The following is a 17947-nucleotide window of genomic DNA, read 5'->3' on the forward strand; positions in this document are numbered from 1 at the left end:
CTCCCTACATTACAAAAATTAACTGCTTGTATTTCATCCAGCAAACCCCATGTATCCGTAACTCCTATTTCAGCGTTTTCTCTGGTGGCCTTTTTGTTTATAGTGATCGGACTTGGCTACCACCAGTGCTCTCTCACTGTCAGAGTTGCCCCTGGGGGCCACACAGTAAAAGGAGGACCGTAGGGGCTGGGCCTACGACTCAGAACTGGAAGGTGACATGCCAAGGGGGTCGAGGGCCCAAAGTGACGCTGCATGCACTAGCACGTGGGAGCTCTGGGAACTTTCTCTGTTACCAAGGGCAGTGGCCACCATGTTCCTAGCGCCAAATCTGCGACGGTACAGAACCCCAAGATTTGAACCTCTTTATTGGCATAATTTTGTGGGATTTTCTGGGTCACGTGAATAGTGAACTGTTTTAGAGGTCATGTCAGGCCACTTTCGGGAAGGGCGGAAATCTGTGTCTTATAGTTGAAATTTTCCTGCCTTATGTCGTTGAAAACACCCCCCCCTCCCCATTTCCTCTTCTCAGTCCTTTCTGGAGCTGCTATTAGTCATGTCGAATATCCTGTATGGATTCTCTTTTGGTCTTTTTGTTGTGCATTCTGGTAGTTTTCTTTAACTTCTAACCCTTCTATCAGATTTCTTTATTTAAACTATTTTAGTTTCTAAGAGCTCTTTCTTGGTCTCTGTTCTTTATATTGTCTTCTTTTGCCTCTCTGAGCATATTAATTCTAGGATTTTTTCTTTCCTCTGTGCCAACCTCATTTCCTTTTTCTTTCTCTCGATAATGCTGGCCTCTGTCATTCAGGTTTCCTCTGATGCTCCTGGCAACCTCTGTTAATGTGAGAGAATGGCTGGAATCTCTGTTCACATGGGCGGTGATGGGGTTCACTGTGGGGACATCAGGTGGGAACCAGGCCCTCTTGTTGGAGGATTTTGTTGTTGTTGTTATTTGTTTGTTTGCTTTTTCTTTTTCTTGAGCTGATTTCTTCCTGAGAAGAATCCTCCTGTCACTAGTCACTGTCTGAAGACTAAAAGCTCAGCGTTCTGAGTGCTGAATCAGGGGAGAGGCCTAAGGGTCTTACATTCACGTCCTGTTCTGAACTCAGCCCCTCTCACTTACTCTCTGCCGGGCCTCTTGTCCCAAGCCCGGCCTTCTCTGAAGTAATTTCTCCAAAGCACATCACCCACCCCTCCACCTGAGTGAAGAAGAGGTAGAGAGACCGACCCCGGGGCTTAAACCACTCTCCTTAGTGTTCTTGCAACCAGTTCTTGTTTGGTTTGGTTTGTTCTGCGTTCGGTTCTCCAGCCTTCTCCCTTCTCCTTGCCTGTAGCCTGAAGCCTCCAGCCTGAGCAGTCCTGGGTTCTGCCGTGAATCACCTTGCTTCTCACTCACTCCTGCCGGCACGTGGCCATTAGCTGCCTTTACCCTAGATCAGTTACTGTTCATTCACATGCTGGTCCTGTCTCATTGTCTTTGTCTTTGTGGGTTTCTCTCTTTTATGTTCTTACTCTTATTTCAGTCGGTCTTCAGAGGGGAATGAAGATAAAAACACTTATGTTCAATCAGGCATCTTTTTCCTGAAGTGCTCACTGTCTGTCCTGTATTTGCTCTGGAATGTCTCTCTGAACTCCCTGCCGACACACACCCCATCTGTACAGCTCTTAGCCTTTTCCTGTTTCTTGTTCTAATGGCAAGATGTCAGCTGGCCTGCCGCAGGATCAGGTGATTCCTTCAGAGGAGGTCAGAGATTCTAGATCTTTATTTAGCAGTAACTTTCTTAGAAGTCCCAGTTCTGTGAATCTGTGTCTTACTTAGCAGTTCTCCCTTAACCATCCCTCCTAGGGTTTCTGCTAGAGTTTTCCATACTATTTTTACTTTCCATTTCTTAGCTTTTCTGAGCAGCGACTAGTAATCTTTTTCTTCATTATTGAGCCCACTTGTCCTCATTGATATGCGATATCCTCTAACAATGAAACGAGAGCTGATGGCTGCTGAGACGTTGATTCACACACCAGAGATTTTCACTAAAAAAAAAAGGAAAATAGGTGAACACAGAACATCCCTGTTTTCAGATCCTTTATAGTGATTGGCATCTTGAACATTATTAGCACTTAATACATTATTTTTATTATTAATTATTATTTTTTGTTATTATTTGCCCTCTGGATAGACTTAACTTAGTTCCCTTTCTAGTTAGTTGACTTCCAAGGGAATTTGAGATTTTCCACAGGATGTTTGGTTAAGCTATACGTGATGTGTTTAGCACACATTTATTGATTACAAAGCACTGGGCCTAGTGATGCTGGACATACAGAGATATTCGAGACTTGGTCCATACTCCAAACACTTAGTTGGTTCAGGACGAGAGCCTTAACATTAGTACGTAGTGCTGCTCAGAGATAAATGCTGCAGTCAACATGCAAAGCGCGTGTTAGGAGTAATGTCGAAGCAGTGACTGTCCCAAGTGGGGGATTGGAAGAGGCTGGGTGAGGGCTGGGTTGGAGCTGGGTGCGGTGGGTGTGGTAGGGAAGACCACCTCTAGAGGTCGATTCTCGCAGGGATGTGACTCCCATTTGCCGACCAGCCTCCTTGAGTTACTCTTGTCACTTGTATGTCTTTCAGAGTAGATAAATGGTCATCTACCTCTGGGGATTTTTTGAGCACTGCTTGCAAACTATGTAATTCTAAATGTGCTTTTGTATCTCAATGCTAATGCTGTTGTATTGTCATAATGTTGATGTTGTTCTCCTAGCCGCCGATTCCTATACATCGTTAATCTAGATGCCCCTTTTGAAGGTCATCGAAAGATCTCTCGCCAGAGCAAATGGGACATTGGAGCTGTGCAGTGGAATCCTCATGACAGCTTCGCACACTATTTTGCAGCTTCGGTGAGCTTATTTAAGAAGGACAGGAGAAGGCTTTTAAACATGTGATCTGGGGCTGGCAGGTATAAGTCTTGAGGTAGAAAAGAGAATGTAACCCTCATTTCGCAGGCGGAAAAAAGATGTGGATGGTTCTACAAGGAAGATAGAGGCAAATTACAGATGAAAAAAAGATATATGTGAAGAGGTTTTGCTGGTATTGTAGGTGTCAGACCTTGCGTTTCTAAGGATTGAATCCAGATTTTGAAAGGGACACAGGTGGATGCCTTCATTTCTGTGTGTGATGAGAACCTGTTTTCATTAGCAGTAATGTAACTAGACATTCTAAGGGTGAAACTAGTAAGCTGGTCTGGGATTGACCTTCATTGCTTTCAGAGGGATTAGAAGATTCCATATACTCTTCCCCTCAAAGGAAGGGGTTCTTTCCTGATTGGGATTCATTAGATTAGTTCACCCCCTGAAAATTTATGTGTCTGGTTATCTATGAATTTTTCTAGGGAAAAGATGCATACATTTTATTAGGTTTTCCAAGGGATTCATGACTGAAAAAGGATTCTGGGGAGATCATTTCTGGTACCTTTCACCAAATTCTCTATGAGCATTCTGTTCTAGAACGATTAGAGATCTCAACCTCGGGCTCCTTTTGCACTGGGCCAGAAGGATAGTATTTAAAGGCACGCTTCTTATTGTCCAGGGGATGTGACCGTTCACAGTGCTGTCTGGTGCTGTTCTTATCAGGAATGACAGTGTGTGAGAGGAAAGCATCTAAGAAAGAAGAGCAACACTGTCAGCTTTAGAAGGAACCACAAGCTTCTCTTCTCCGTCATTCCTAAAATAGAATCTGACTGTCTGCCTTTAACCAAGGATGTGTGAGGTTGAACTGGTTGGGAAGAGTGTTCTGAAGGAGAAGGGGCAGGCAGTCTGCTGCTTTCCCGTTCTCCGTTTCTTTCCTGTGTGTTAGGACGGTTGCTCTTTCTGTTGGCTTACACCTTGATGCCCTTTAGCTCCCCTCTCATGCTCAGCTCCTGATCATTTGGTCCAGGGTTTCTCAACCGTGGCAGTATAGACAAGTTAGGTCAGATAATTCTTTGAGGTGGGGGCTGTTCTGTGCCTCAGCATTTAGTAGCATCCTCGGCCCCTGCCTACTAGATTCCTGTAGCATCCTCCTTCTCCCTCCTCATAGTGACAACCAAAATGTCTCTAGACATTGTTAAATGTCCTCTGGGAAGCAAAGTCACCCCTGATTGGGAAGCAGTGATTTAGGCCGACCCCTCAGTACTCGGTGCAAGTGGATTAACACTGCATTTATTTAGGAGTGGCAAGGAAGACAGCCTTTTTTAAAAAAGACAATCATTTAAAAGTGACACTTTAGTGTCATTACTGCATTCACAATGTTGTGTGACCATGACCTACCTCTGTGTAGTTCCCAAAAATCCATCACTTCATTGTAAGACCCCTTACAATTAAGCAATTTCTCCCCATTTCCCCCGCCCCATAGCCCCTGGCAACCACCAGTCTGTGTTCTGTCTTTATGGATTCATCTATTCTGGGTATTTCATATAAATGGAATCATGCAACACGTAACTTTTTGTGTCTGGCTTCTTTATCCGTGTTGTAGCAGGTATCACTACTTCACTGCTTTTTATGACTGAATAATACTCCATTGATGGATAGACTACATTTTGTTTATCCGTTCACCACTGATGGACGTTTGGGTTGGCGTTTGTGAATAGTGCCAATATGCACTGTGTGTACATGTACTTTTTGAGTACTTCATTTTGGTATATAGCTATGAGTGGATTTGTGGGGTCATATGGTAAATGTGTGTTTACCTTTTTGAGGAACCATCACACTTTTCTACAGTGGCGGACTGTTTTACGGCACCACCAGCAATGTGCAAGGGTTCCAGTTTCTCCCCATTTTCACCAAAATTTGTTATTTCCTGTTTTATTTAAAAAAAAAAAAATGATAGCCACCCTAGTGGGTGTAAAGTGGTACCTCACTGTGGTTTTGATTTGCATTTCCCTAACACCTGTTGGCCATTTGTATATCTGTGTGTTTTTTTGGAGAAATATCTATTCAAATCCTTTGTCCATTTTTTAAAAAAGAAGTGTGCTTTTATTTATTTAGTTATTTAAAATTTTTTTTTATTGGGGAATATTGGGGAACAGTGTGTTTCTCCAGGGCGCATAAGCTCCAAGTCTCTGTCCTTCAATCTAGTTGTGGAGGGCGCAGCTCAGCTCCAAGTCCAGTTGCCGTTTTCAGTCTTTAGTTGCAGGGGACGCAGCCCACCATCCCATGTGGGAATTGAACCAGCAATTCGTACTCTTAACTGTCCGTTTTTAAATTGGGTTGCTTGTCTTTTTGCTGTCGAGTTGTAATAGTTTTTTTATATACTTTTTTCCCCCCTTTCTTCCATCGCTCCCCCCCCCCCCCACTCCGGTGCAAGCTGTTGTTTCTCAGTCTAGTTGTGCAGGACACAGCTCCCTGGCCCAGGCTGGTATTAGGAGCCTTGCGCTCACCCCACTGAGGTATTCGGTCACCAGTAGTCGGTCGACTGCTCACAGCAGCTCCCGGCAGCTCTCCGTTTTGGTGGTGGTCGTTTTCTTTCTTATGCATCTGTTTTGTAAGTGTGGTAGATGGACTCTAGGCATTTAATAATGGGAAGAGTGAGTTAAAAAATCTAGTGCAACAGCAGCTAGAGAGATGGGTGTGTGACCTTCCAGTGGTTGGGGGACATCGCCATTACCCATAACTCACATGCTTCGTGGTGCATCTGTAGCTTCAGTTCAGCTCTGACTGTTCAAGATGGGTTCATTTTGAAGATATACTGCCTTTCCATTTTGAAATTCAGAGTTTGCTGTACTGAGTTGAGGTTAGCTCAAATGTTAATTATATTTATTTCTGATGGCTTTTTTAAAAAAAAGTTCAACCTGTAGGATCTTTGCCATGCAAGTTGTTTTCTACATGGCTTCCCCTTCTCGGCCTTCAGCAGATTGGGGTGAGAGCGTATATTCTGATGTACTACCTGCTGCCTTCTTTCCCTTGTTTCTTTTCAGAGTAACCAACGAGTCGACCTTTATAAGTGGAAAGATGGCAGTGGGGAAGTTGGCACAACCTTACAAGGCCACACACGTGTAATCAGGTAAGCACCAGCCCTCCACAGCTCCCTGGACTGTCTCGCTTTGTCCCAGTCCTTTGGGGAACGAAATGAAAGCACCCTCCTCTTTCCACAGCTTGATTCTCTGTGTTGCGTCAGCCCTGGGTGGCTTTTAGATTGTTAGTTTGCACTTAGGTGATGGCTTTCACAGCAGAGAACAACCAGCATCCATGCAGTGTTAACCCCGAGCCCAGAAAACAGGTGCAGCCAGTCCAGAGGAAGGATTCGAGCTGATTTTTGCCTCAGGAGGGAGGCGATGTTATGCAGGGAATCCCTCAGGTCACAGCTCGCAGTGCCCAGGAGTCCAGAGACAGCAGGGAGAAGGCTTGTGCTCTTTTCTCCGGCAGCTGTGGGTCACCACATAGAGCTACGTCACAGTCCATTATCTAGATGCACATTTGCCTTACACTCGTGGCCTTCCAGTTGCTTTTGGAGTGTTCCTTCATCCACCCTTTCCCTGGGTCCCTGTTTCTGGGTGGGGAAAATTTGTTCTGGGAAGTAGCAGCAGGGAGTGCAGGAGTGCTGAGGTGGACCTTAGAGGTGATGGGAAAGGCTAGACCCCCAGCCTGTGCTAACTGTTCGTGTAGGAACTGCCTTTCTGTGAGTGAGGGCGTGAGGAGGACCACAGGCCTGCTTGCCCTCCTGGAAGCTGTATGGCAGCTGGGCAGCTTGCACTGCTTTAAGAGATACTGGGCTTACTCAGGGTCCCTGTGGTTGAGTCCGATGTAGAAGACAGTAAATGAAAAATTGCTTCGTGTTTCCGATGCCAAGGGAAGGACCTGAACATTTCCTTCAGAACTCAGTTAAATCTTGTTCATTCCCAAAGAACTTTGGAGAATCTCAGCCTAAACTGTATTAAGAGGTCTGTTAACAGTGACTTTCTGAAGTCACCAGAGACTAAATCTGCTAGTGCTTTGGAACCAGACTTTGAATTTTTATCTCTTCAATGTTTTGTTTGTCTCTTGTGTCCCCAGCGACTTGGACTGGGCAGTGTTTGAGCCCGATCTCCTGGTTACCAGCTCTGTGGACACCTACATCTACGTGTGGGATATCAAGTAAGGACAATTAGGAGGCATAGCCACTTGGTGTCGGGCAATTTCGGACCTTCGTTTTCGAGATCAGGTGTCTTAGTTTGGTTCCCCCTAGATGCAGACCCTGAGACAAGGATACTTGCCAGATACATTATTTAGGAGGCAAAAGAAACACTGTAGGGATAAAGAAGAGAGACAGGATCGGCAGGGCCCCAAATAGAGGGTGCGTTCTTCACCTGGGTACCACTGTGAACAGGTGGGGCTTAGTATTACTGGGGACCACTAAGTGCTAGTGTAAAGCCATCTCCTCAGAGGTGTCCCCCCAAGGCTAAGGAAGTGAGGGTGCTGTCACTGTCCATCATTGGTTGTCCCCAGGGGCCTTAATTCCTTAGCACTTCAGTCCTATCAGAAAGCTTTGCAAAATGGGCTTCAGGAACCAGGGAGGTCTCTTTGGTAAAGAAACACAGGTACTGGCATTCGGAAGTCAGGCTGGAGTTTACTGAAGTGGCAGGTGAGGAAGGGGGGATTTTAATGGGCACAGACACAACTGCTACAGAAGGCAGTGCTACGAGATACATCAGCTCAGCTCTTTGCCTGCTCTTTGTGAGTCTTCAGTTCCCCATCGGTAAGAGGGGGCTGAGTAACCCTGGTAGGGTTACTCTTTATGGAGGGAAGAGTGAAACCCAGGTCCTGGCATGGTATAAGTGCTTAGCAAACGTCTTTTCCTCTCTCCCTTTGTAGAGCAAGGTTTCCTTTTCCATAACAGAGGTGACTCACTAGAGGGTGTAGTCTGTAGAGTCCCCCAGATGGGACACTTTCCCCTCACGAGGCTGCTCTGCTCCGAAGTGGCAGTGGCTTTGTGATATTTTACACTGGAAGGTGGACTGTAGGTAGAAAACTAGCCAGGTATGGAGGTATGACAGACCTGACAGACCAGTGAAAGGGATTCTTCAGGAGTAAAGGTATGTCCGCTGACTTCACCTGCATTCCATACAGATAAGCCCTTCAGAGGTGATTAGTCTAAAGGCAGAGCCAGAGGGAGGCAAGGAGCACAAAATCCAGGGAAATGGAGGAGAGAAGCTCTTAAACAAACAGAGTACCCCGGGAGCCTTGGGGCCGGTGTAGAGTATTCCTCGTTGACATGAATCAATTGTTTTCATAACTTAAAGATTACAAGACACTGAAATGACAGTTCCTTTCAGGTTTTCTAAATAGTAAGCCGAGCTGCAGATTGGCCTTGTCTGGCCCCCTAGCTCTACCGTGCTGCCCAGCTCTCGTTTTACCATTTGTAGTGAATCATGAGCCTCTTCCTCCAAGAGTCTCCCGTTGTCTCCAGGAGTAGTTTGTTGTTGTTGTTTTTTGTTAATTGGCTATAAAACAGAGAACATAAAATGTACCATCTTCACCATTTTAAAGTGTACAGCCAGTAGTGTTAAGTACATTCACATTGTTGTGAACAGATCTCTAGAATGTTTTCATCTTGCGAAGCTAAAATAAAATTTTTTTATTTTTTTATTGGGGAACAGTGTATTCCTCCAGGGCCCATCAGCTCCAAGTCGTTGTCCTTCAATCTAGTTGTGGAGGGCGCAGTTCAGCTCCACCAAGTCCAGTTGGCGTTTTCAGTCTTTAGTTGGAGGGGGCACAGCCCACCATCCCATGTGGGAATTGAACCGGCAACTTTGTTGTTGAGAGCTCGCGCTCTAACCAACTGAGCCATCCGGCCACCCCTCCAGTAGCTCAGCAGAGCTGCAGCTCTTTGTCTTCAATCTAGTTGTGGAGGGTGCAGCTCACTGGCCCATGTGTTAATCGAACTGGCAACCCTGTTGTTCAGAGCTTGTGCTCTAATCAGCTGAGCCACCTGGCCACCCCGCAAAGCTAAAACTTTGTACTCATTAAACTACTTCCCATTTCCCCCTCCCGCTAGCTCCTGGCAACCACCACTCTACTTTCTGTCTCTATGAATTTGACACCTCTAGGGACCTCATATAAGTGGAATCATACAATATTTGTCCTTTCAGGACTGACTGATTTGACTTAGCATAATGCCCTTAAGGTTCATCCATGGTGTAGCATGTGACATGATTTCCTTCCTTTTTAAGGCCTAATGCTATTCCATTGTATCTGTAGACCACAGTTTGTTCATCCATTCATCAGTTGATGGACAGGGGCTGCTTTCACCTCTTGGCGATTGTGAACATCCAGAGTAGTTTTTCACTCCACCTTTGAAATGCTGATGGGAAGCTTCCTGCAGAGTTATGCCTCCCCGCATGACTGTCCCCTTGTTCTATTACGAGAAATGACACCAGGAGGGTATTCTTTGGGCATTTCTGCTCATCCATCAGGGTCACCCAGGCCATGCTGAATCATGTAATTCTTATTCTGTGGATACAGCTATATGATTTGAAATTCAGACTCAGCCTCAATTGAAGTGACTGACAAAGTTAATCTACCTGGAGGGAGACTGGCTTCTTTTTACACTTTATTAAGGCCCTCACGTTCCCACTGAACTCCAAGTACCCACTGAAAGGAAAGAAGAAATGTGTGTACAGGTGGATGGTGGCAGATGAATTGGGCATTTGATTTCTGACTTTTATATTTCAGAGACACGAGGAAACCTACCATTGCACTGTCTGCTGTAGGTGAGTGTATATTCCGCCCCCCAGCTTGTCTTCATTCCTTTCCTTCTAGCTCTCACACTGACCACCCCACTCCCCATGTGTGATCATGGCTGGGTGGAATCGTAAGTTTCATATTGCAAGGAGCTTGCTTCATGCTGCTCTTAGAAGTTAGAGTCAGGACTGTTGAGTGTGGTCAGGGACTTATTTCAGAATTCAGGGGCAGGAACCAGATTGGTTTGTTCTTAAACTTGTTATTGTGGAAAATTTCAAATGTTTAAAAAAATAGAAGAAAATGAACTGCCTTGTGTTCCCCATCCACTGTATGGCCACTCTTATGTCATCTTTACCTCTACCCACTGTCCCACCCCCGACCCCATCCCCCTGGGATTATTTTGATGCAAATCCCAGGTTCATTTCATCAACAAATATTTTGCAGTATTTTTTACAAGAGAAGAATGTTTTACAGAAAAAAACATAATCACAATATCATTAACATTCCTAAAAATATTAACAATAGCCCTTTATTATCATCAAATATTTAAATAGTATTCAAATTTCCCCAATAGTCTCTCTTCCCCCACCCCCCTCCTCTCTCTTTTCCCTTACGAATTATTTGAATCAGAATCCAAGCAAAGTCAGTGCTTGCAAGTGGTTGATGCATTTCTCATCTTTTTTTAATCGGTAGGGTTCTTCTCCCTCTCCTTTTTTGATTTGTTTTTCTTTTCCTGCGGTTTATTTATTGAAGAAACCCGGTTGTTTGTCCTGTGGTTTCTCCCCAATCTAGATGATGCTGATTGTGTCCCTCTGGTGTCATTTAATATGGATGCACTGAGTCTTTGAAATTACTTTCTGATTTACCTGTTTTCATTGCTCAGAGTCAATTGAAATTGACTATTTTGGAGATTTTGCATTGGGACTGTTGTGGCGTTTTCCCACTATTTCCTGGGAGTAGAGCTTGGTTGTGGCGCTGGTATACCTTACAGTGATGAAACCGATATATCAGTTTTGCATTTTGGCATTCTTGATAAAAACATATCTATCTCTTGTGTCCTGCTCCTTTGTATCTTCTTGTTACATTTGAATTCTGATTTGGTGTTTATTCCAAAATGATTGCATGATTCTTATCTTTTCCCCTGCACCCCCATGTCTCATCAGTTAAAGGCATTTAGCATCACGATTGTATGAAGCAGCTTAGGGTTAGGGGCCATCTCTGTCTGGCTCATTGCTGCAGACCAAGGTCAGTATGTCTGCCTGACCCGAGGGGATGCTCCGTAAATGTTTGTTACTTGGATGTACTGTGCCTCTGTGCTAAGGGCTTAATGATTCCGTTGATCTGGTATTTCCCCCACCTTTTAGGCACTTACGGTCTCAGACATAGAATGGTCCATAGACCTGGTAGCAGAGGATATCCCAGTGAATAAAAATACAAATGGTCTGGAAATCCTCGATCACATTCCTCTGACTTTATTTCCATTCAACAGGTTTCTAAGTTAGATTGGTCATAGAACAACCCTAAAAATAAAGACAGTTCTTTTTTTTCAGCCCACTTATTCTAATTGCTTTCTTTTATAGGTCTTTCAAAAAAATAGAATTAGGAGACTTTTTCATTTTTTGCACCTCAGCCAGGTTTCTCAGTAGTGGTAAGGCTGCCCTGGGAGAAAGAAGCAACTGGGAGGCTTGTGGACCTTTGTAAGCTGTCCCATCTAACCTTCCCTGGAAGGTGCAGCCTTGGGTACTGCTGCTCTCCACGTCTGTGGTCCTCAGCTCTCCGGGAGTACATTGTTCATACCTTCGGGGAAGAGAGTCAGTGAGAGCATGTCCATGTGCTCCAAGTGTTCTCTGCATCCGGGACTCTTACATTGTGGGACCTCTGTGTGACCCCGGTGTCATGATCCTAGTCAAGCAGATTGAAGTAGGGGGTTCCCAGAATCTTTGGGAGGCTTCCTGGTCTGATGGACACCCTCCCCACACTCGCACTGGAAAAAGTATTTTCCCTGCATCTCAAGGACAAAAAAGACACAACAAACAAACAAATACCCTCACCAAAACCAAGAAAGGTTAAGTCCTGGATCTTATTTCCTGTTACATCCTAAGTTCTTACTTTATCTATTAAGATCTCTAGACTTCTTGGATCAGATTGTTCTCCAAAGCCCTGGCTCTACTATGGCGTCCTCAGTAATAACCACCCACCCAAGAGGAGAGGTGTCAAAGTGGAAATATGTATTGTTTGAGCAAGGACAAGGAGAGGCAAGAAGGAGGGCCATTGTTTGGTTCTGGGTTGATTAAGTTAATTATTTTTAAGAGATGGCTAGAATTACTGTTATGCCTCAGTTTTCCACGTCTCAGCCCCTTCTGGCATCTTACAGTGTGCCTCCTCTCCTAATTGGCTCTTTTGTCATTGTTACCTCTTTGTCTGGGCAGAATGCAAAAGGCCTGAGTTCACCCAGTGCCAGGGTGTTCCCTTTCCCTGACTCACCGCAGGGCAGTAGACGTGTGACTGCTGACGAGGAGATGTGGGGGGTGCACAAAACCTTCTGAGGGCAGAACTGGAGCTTATGCTTCATCTGAGCTTCAGCTGTGGGCTTTGTTTTTCCAAGACTGTTCCTCCAAAAAAAAGGAAGGAGCAGGCCCTGAGCTGAGGCTCTTCTGGTTGGGAGTGCAAGCTGGTGGCTGGAGATGGTGAAGGGCCAGGTTGTGTGATGAGTCAATTACTAACCAGCAGAGCTAAGCTCAACTTCTGCTCTCTAAGAAATTACATTTCCCTACTGATGCTGCTCGGAGGTAACTTTTAGATTTTTTTCCTAAGTGAAGGTATTTCTTCAAATACGAGACTCTGATCCTGTTCCCATGTGTTATTTAATTCATTTATCTTTTTGGCTTCATTTTATCTTTAATGATGGAGTTGGTGCAATCACAGAAAGTTGAAGGATTCTGTGCTTATTCAACTGGAACTCATTATCCCGCTCCCCTGGATATGCTCCCCTCTGCTTCTGAAGGTGTTGAGGGCAGCAGCTTTCTCCCTCTGATTTTTCTTTGCAGCGGGTGCCTCACAGGTCAAATGGAATAAAAAAAATGCTAATTGCCTTGCTACCAGTCATGACGGGGATGTAAGGATATGGGACAAGCGGGTGAGTAATCTCTCTTTTTCCCCCAGTTGGCCTTTAATCACTCCCAGAGGATACAAAGAGAATGTTGTGATTAGCAGGGCTTGTCTGTGAGAGTCTAGGGTGCCCTATGCAGCATGGTAAATCGCCATTTTAAAATCCCAGTACCAGATGACATTTGATTCCCCATCAAACTGGTGTTGATGGAATATAGGGAAGTGAGACATTGTGATCAGTGGTTAAGAAATGAATGTGGCGTGAGTCTCATTTTGCTGCCTGCTGAGTATATCAGTTGAGCCACTACACTTCATCAAGCCTCTGTTGCCTTATCTTTACAGTAAAGGTTATATTAATAGTGAGTGTATCATGGAGGAGAGATCAAACCTGGGGGTCCCGACTCTATTCTAGAAGGTCAGCTGCCTCAGGTTGCAAAGGGAAAACTAGCTGTTCCCGGACATATACCATCCTGAGTACCTCTGGTGTCAATCACTGAGGTGGGTACTCAGTATGGTCAGCTCCTCCCTTAGAAGCCTAGCTGTCCTGTCACCCTCCAAAGCGCTTACAAACCACGTGTTCTCCCTGAAGCAGCCCATGTAACTGACAGGTGTGAAAGAGGGGTAGGGTCCCAGGCTGCAGCTGTCTGTTGGAAATTTGGTATGTTTGCATCAATGAGAAGAATGATTCAGGGAAGAGGCCTCCCACATTTCTAATTGCCAGATGATTGGGTACTAATGCATAGTGCAGTCAGCTTCATGTAAGATCTGGGGTATGAATACTGCTTCCTGCTTTGTGAAACCTGAGCCTAGAGAACCTCAGCCTTTTGGGTAGCACCTACTTTGAGTTTTCCTGAGACTTGTTCAGGGGCTGTCCCAACTTGGGTGCTGACTGGAAAGTCTCAGCTTTGCTTCTGGCTGCCCTGCTCCCTTCCTCTTCTAGCTGTGGAGAAGGTCTTACAGTTGGAGAGAGGAGAGGGATGTAAAGCATAGACTGGGATCGTGCTGGGTTGGTGTGCTAGCCAAAGCCCTCTGCCCTAGGTAGGTCTTAGGTGAGAAGGTGATTTTATAAGTAGAGGGTGGATGGGTCTATCTTCCACATGTTAGTTTTTGTCTATACCTTTAGTCCAGTCTGGTAATAGTTATTCTTTCCCTCTCTTTGTTTCTTAAATTGATGATTGGTGTTACTTCTTCTGTCACTAGCATAGCATTTAAATATAGTAAATGGTTTAAATAAAATATTTGGTTAATTGTAGTGCATACCTATTTGCCATAGACTATTTTCAAAGCCATAGGCAAAATAAACAATGTGACATTTAGTTATGAACTCTGTCAGTACCTGTTTTCCAAAACAGTACCTGTGTTCCTTATCTTGTAGAAATATACTGCCAAAGTGTTCCTTTCTAGCCTTTTATCAATTTCATTGAAAGGGTTTAAACTTTATTTTTGGTTATTAATACTTAGGACTTCTGCTCCGATGGATTGTAAAACTTTTTGGTCATATTTTTACTTCTCTGGCACTTTTCGAGTGTTAAACCAGCACTAACGGCCGTAAACATCAGAGGCTTAAAAAGTGCAGTATTAGTGATAATGTTGAATTTCATTCAAACTCATATAGACTAATAATATTAACATTTACTAAACGTATATTATGTGCTGACATTGTTCTAAGAACACTGATTTATTTCTCTTTATAGCTAGCCTTTAAAGTAGTCACTATTTTTATCCCTATTCTACAGATGAGTAAACTGAGGCACAGTTTGTTGCTAGGATTTGAATTCAGGGAGGCTGGTTCTGGAAACTGCACTTTTAACCTCATAGACTAATGCTAATTATAGAAGTGAAAATGCTGCTAATACCAGCATGGGCCAGGGAGCTGTGTCCTACATAACTAGACTGAGAAACAATGGCTTGAACCGGAGTGGGAGGGAGATGGGAGAAGGGGAAAAAAAAAAAAGATTGGTGGTTTTTGCCTCAGGATTGAGGTTGGGTCTGTTTGGATGTCACAGCCCCTCTTCTTGGGTGATTGTGAGGAAGGGGAGTGGGAATTGCAGACCATACTTCTAAACCGGAAAAGTACCCATTAGCTCGTATCCTTCATTAAAGCCGTGCATGGGGCTGGAGCAGGGAGAAGTTAGGCTCATAGGCCCATGTATAGAGCATGCTTGAAGGAGAGCTGGGTAAGTCTTTCTGTTGTTGTTTTGTTTTAAACAAAACAAATTGGAGTTTCTTATGGATAGAGACAGTGTCTGGTAGCATTCCTGTATCCCCACTCAGTACCTAGCAGACTGTTACGTAGACACTCAGTAAGTTCTTTCTAAATTGACAACACTCAGTGCTGATCCTTTGCAGAAACCCAGTACAGCAGTGGAATATCTAGCAGCTCACCTCTCCAAAATCCATGGCCTGGACTGGCACCCGGACAGTGAGCACGTGCTTGCTACCTCCAGTCAAGACAACTCTGTCAAGGTGAGTGGTACCCACTGGGGCAGTTGGGGGAGGCATTAGATTGTGTGACAGCACACTCCTGGGAAGGAAAACTACAGTATGTTAGTATAGTGTGTGGTTTTCAGGGGTGCATGTACTTCTTGGGGAGCTAGGCAGGTAAACCTGGTTATGTAGACCAGCAGGAGTGATGATATAGTACTATGTATCTGAGATGGCTTACTATGTATCTGAGATGGCTCCTGGACTTTGTTCAGAGGGTTTTCTCCTTTCCCTTTATGAAAGGAAGTCAGAGACAAAAGCACTTAGAAAGGAAAAGCAGTTTACTTGCAAAGAAGTTGCCGGAAGTCAGATTTCAGGACTGACTTATCAAAAAAAAAAAAGAAAGATAAAAAAGCACAACAGATATGTAAATACAGCAGAAAAGCCCACAGAATTGTTAAGATTACCAAGTTTATGATTAGCATATCTGGGGTGGAAAATTTCTCACACAAGTATCGTATCTGTAAAATTACAACATCTGCAGACCATCAGCATTGAGAAAGTTAGGGATAGAGTCGTTTTGTTAGAGATTCTCTAACTTACAGGAAATGCTCAAGATTTTATGTGTTTTGGTGACCCTGTTATTTTTGGTTTATCTTGGAGTGCAGTGTTTCTGTTGTTTTTCCTCTCCTCCTGGGATGTCATGTGCATGCACCCTGTTCAAAACGACGCAGGGCACAGAGCCAGCCTCGCCCCACGGTTTCTCCTTGTGGTTAGGTCTCTGCCCAGAAGGACAGAGATTTGACCACATAAGTTTGCTTAGCAATTTTGTGATTCAGCATCACTAATTTATATGTAACTTATATGTTTTGTTTTATTTACATAGGCGTGTACAACGTCCTCTTGGTATCGTTAGCAAAACTAGAATCATACTAAGGCTTAAACGTTAACTTCTGGCTTGAGGTTTGTAAATCCCCTAGCGTTGTAATTTACTTTTATGTCCCAGACCTGTTTTTTTTCTTCTTGTTGTTAATTTGTTTGTTTGTTTGGAATTTGGGTTTTTGTCTCCTAAGTTCAGGAACAAGAAACCAGCCAATTGACCTCTGCCTCTTTCTTTAAGGTCCTCAAGTTTGTCACTGTATATAACATAACCATAAAAGTAATTTACAGGCACTTCGTATGATATTCAACCATTGTTTTTAGTAATTTGTAGATAAGGCTGAAATCACCTATGGATGAATATGGATGGGAGGATGGCATGGCTCTGGTTAATTTATTATAATAACCAATTCTATCAGATTGAAACGGTGAAATCCTCTATTCATATATTGGACTCCAGCACTGATTGCCTTGAAAATAAGAATATGTCACAAACAGGACTTTGTCAGATCTTCAGGTCCTCTAATTTAACCCATCAATTATATAATTGTCACCAATTGATGAGCATATTTAAACTTGGAAACAAAATCCTTTTTTAAAAAAAGGATTAATTTTGTTAATCATCATGCCAGTCTTTATAAATGAACATGGATAAACATTCATTTCCAACCTGAAAAGTAAACAATTGCTGAAATGCATTCATGGTAATAATATTTTACTGGTATATAATTAACCCAGAGAGGTTGAACTTCTCATTTATGACTAGTTTTTCACATACGGTGGACTTGGTAGCAGGAAAGCATTCACCAAGTGTTGAGCTAATTAAAAATCTGGAGCATGCCAAGCTTAACCTGGTGATTTCTGGTTTCTTTTTTTTTTATAAGTTGAGGGAGCAAGTTATAGTTTACCCTGTGGCTATCTGGGAAACCCAAAAGCAGTTTAGATGGAAAAGACAGCTTAACAATTTGATTATTTGAATATGGGACCTGAATTTGGCAAAAAAGTGTTGTCAGGAGAAATAAGAATTACCTCATGCTGTCCCTTTGCAGTCACATCCTTCCCCAACACCTGACTCCTGGCAACCACTGTTTGTTCTCCATCACTATAGTTTTGTGTTTTTGAGAATGTCATTAAAATTGAATCATGCAGTACATAACTTTTTAAGGTTGGCTTTTTTCACTCAGCATAGCACCTTTGAGAGTCATCCAAGTTGTTTTATTTTTAATTTTTTTAATTTTTATTGAGGAATATCGGGGGACAGTGTTTTTCCAGCACCCATCAGCTCCATGTCAAGTTGTTATTTTTTTTTTTTTTTCAATCTAGTTTGGGGGGGGGTGGCACAGCTCAGATCCAAGTCGAGACATTGTTTTCAATCTAGTTGTGGAGGGCGCAGCTCACTGGCCCACTTAGGAATCGAATCGGCGACCTTGGTGTTATGAGCGTTGCGCTCCAACCTCTGAGCCAACTGGCTGCCCCCAAGTTGTTTTAAGAATCAGTAATTTGTACACTTTTTATTGCTGAGTAGTAATCCACTTTATGGATATACTACAACTTATTATCTGTTGGCCTGTTGAAGGATATTCGGGCTGTTTCCAGTTTTTGGTGATTGTGAATAGAGCTGCTGTAACCATTCATGTATAGATTTTTCTGTGAACAGAAGTTTTCAGTTTTCCAGGATGAATATGTAGGAGTGGGATCACTGGGTCATAGCATATGGTATGCGTGTGTTTAACTTTTTAAGAAACTGCCACACTTTTCCAGTGTGGCTCCTGTCATCTGTTTGTGAAAATAATTTCTTAATCCCTGAATCGTTCACAGTTTCAGTCTTGGTCCTCCTGCCTTTGGCGCT

General features: G+C 43.6%; 1 protein-coding gene across 2 annotated transcripts in view; it reads left to right on the plus strand.

Annotated features, from left to right (window-relative positions):
• Nucleotides 1-17947, plus strand: part of WDR59 (WD repeat domain 59) — a 65358-nt gene that overhangs the window by 7934 nt on the left and 39477 nt on the right. For both annotated transcript variants that reach the window (XM_088800232.1, XM_088800233.1), the window contains exons 3-8: nucleotides 2757-2892; nucleotides 5946-6031; nucleotides 7021-7101; nucleotides 9679-9716; nucleotides 12735-12823; nucleotides 15145-15261. In XM_088800232.1, coding sequence (XP_088656358.1) covers nucleotides 2757-2892; nucleotides 5946-6031; nucleotides 7021-7101; nucleotides 9679-9716; nucleotides 12735-12823; nucleotides 15145-15261 — 547 coding nt within the window. The remainder of the gene's footprint in view (nucleotides 1-2756; nucleotides 2893-5945; nucleotides 6032-7020; nucleotides 7102-9678; nucleotides 9717-12734; nucleotides 12824-15144; nucleotides 15262-17947) is intronic.

This window comes from Rhinolophus sinicus, chromosome 8, assembly GCF_057876585.1.
Source record: "Rhinolophus sinicus isolate RSI-liver-muscle chromosome 8, RSI-T2T, whole genome shotgun sequence".
Lineage (NCBI taxonomy): Eukaryota > Metazoa > Chordata > Mammalia > Chiroptera > Rhinolophidae > Rhinolophus > Rhinolophus sinicus.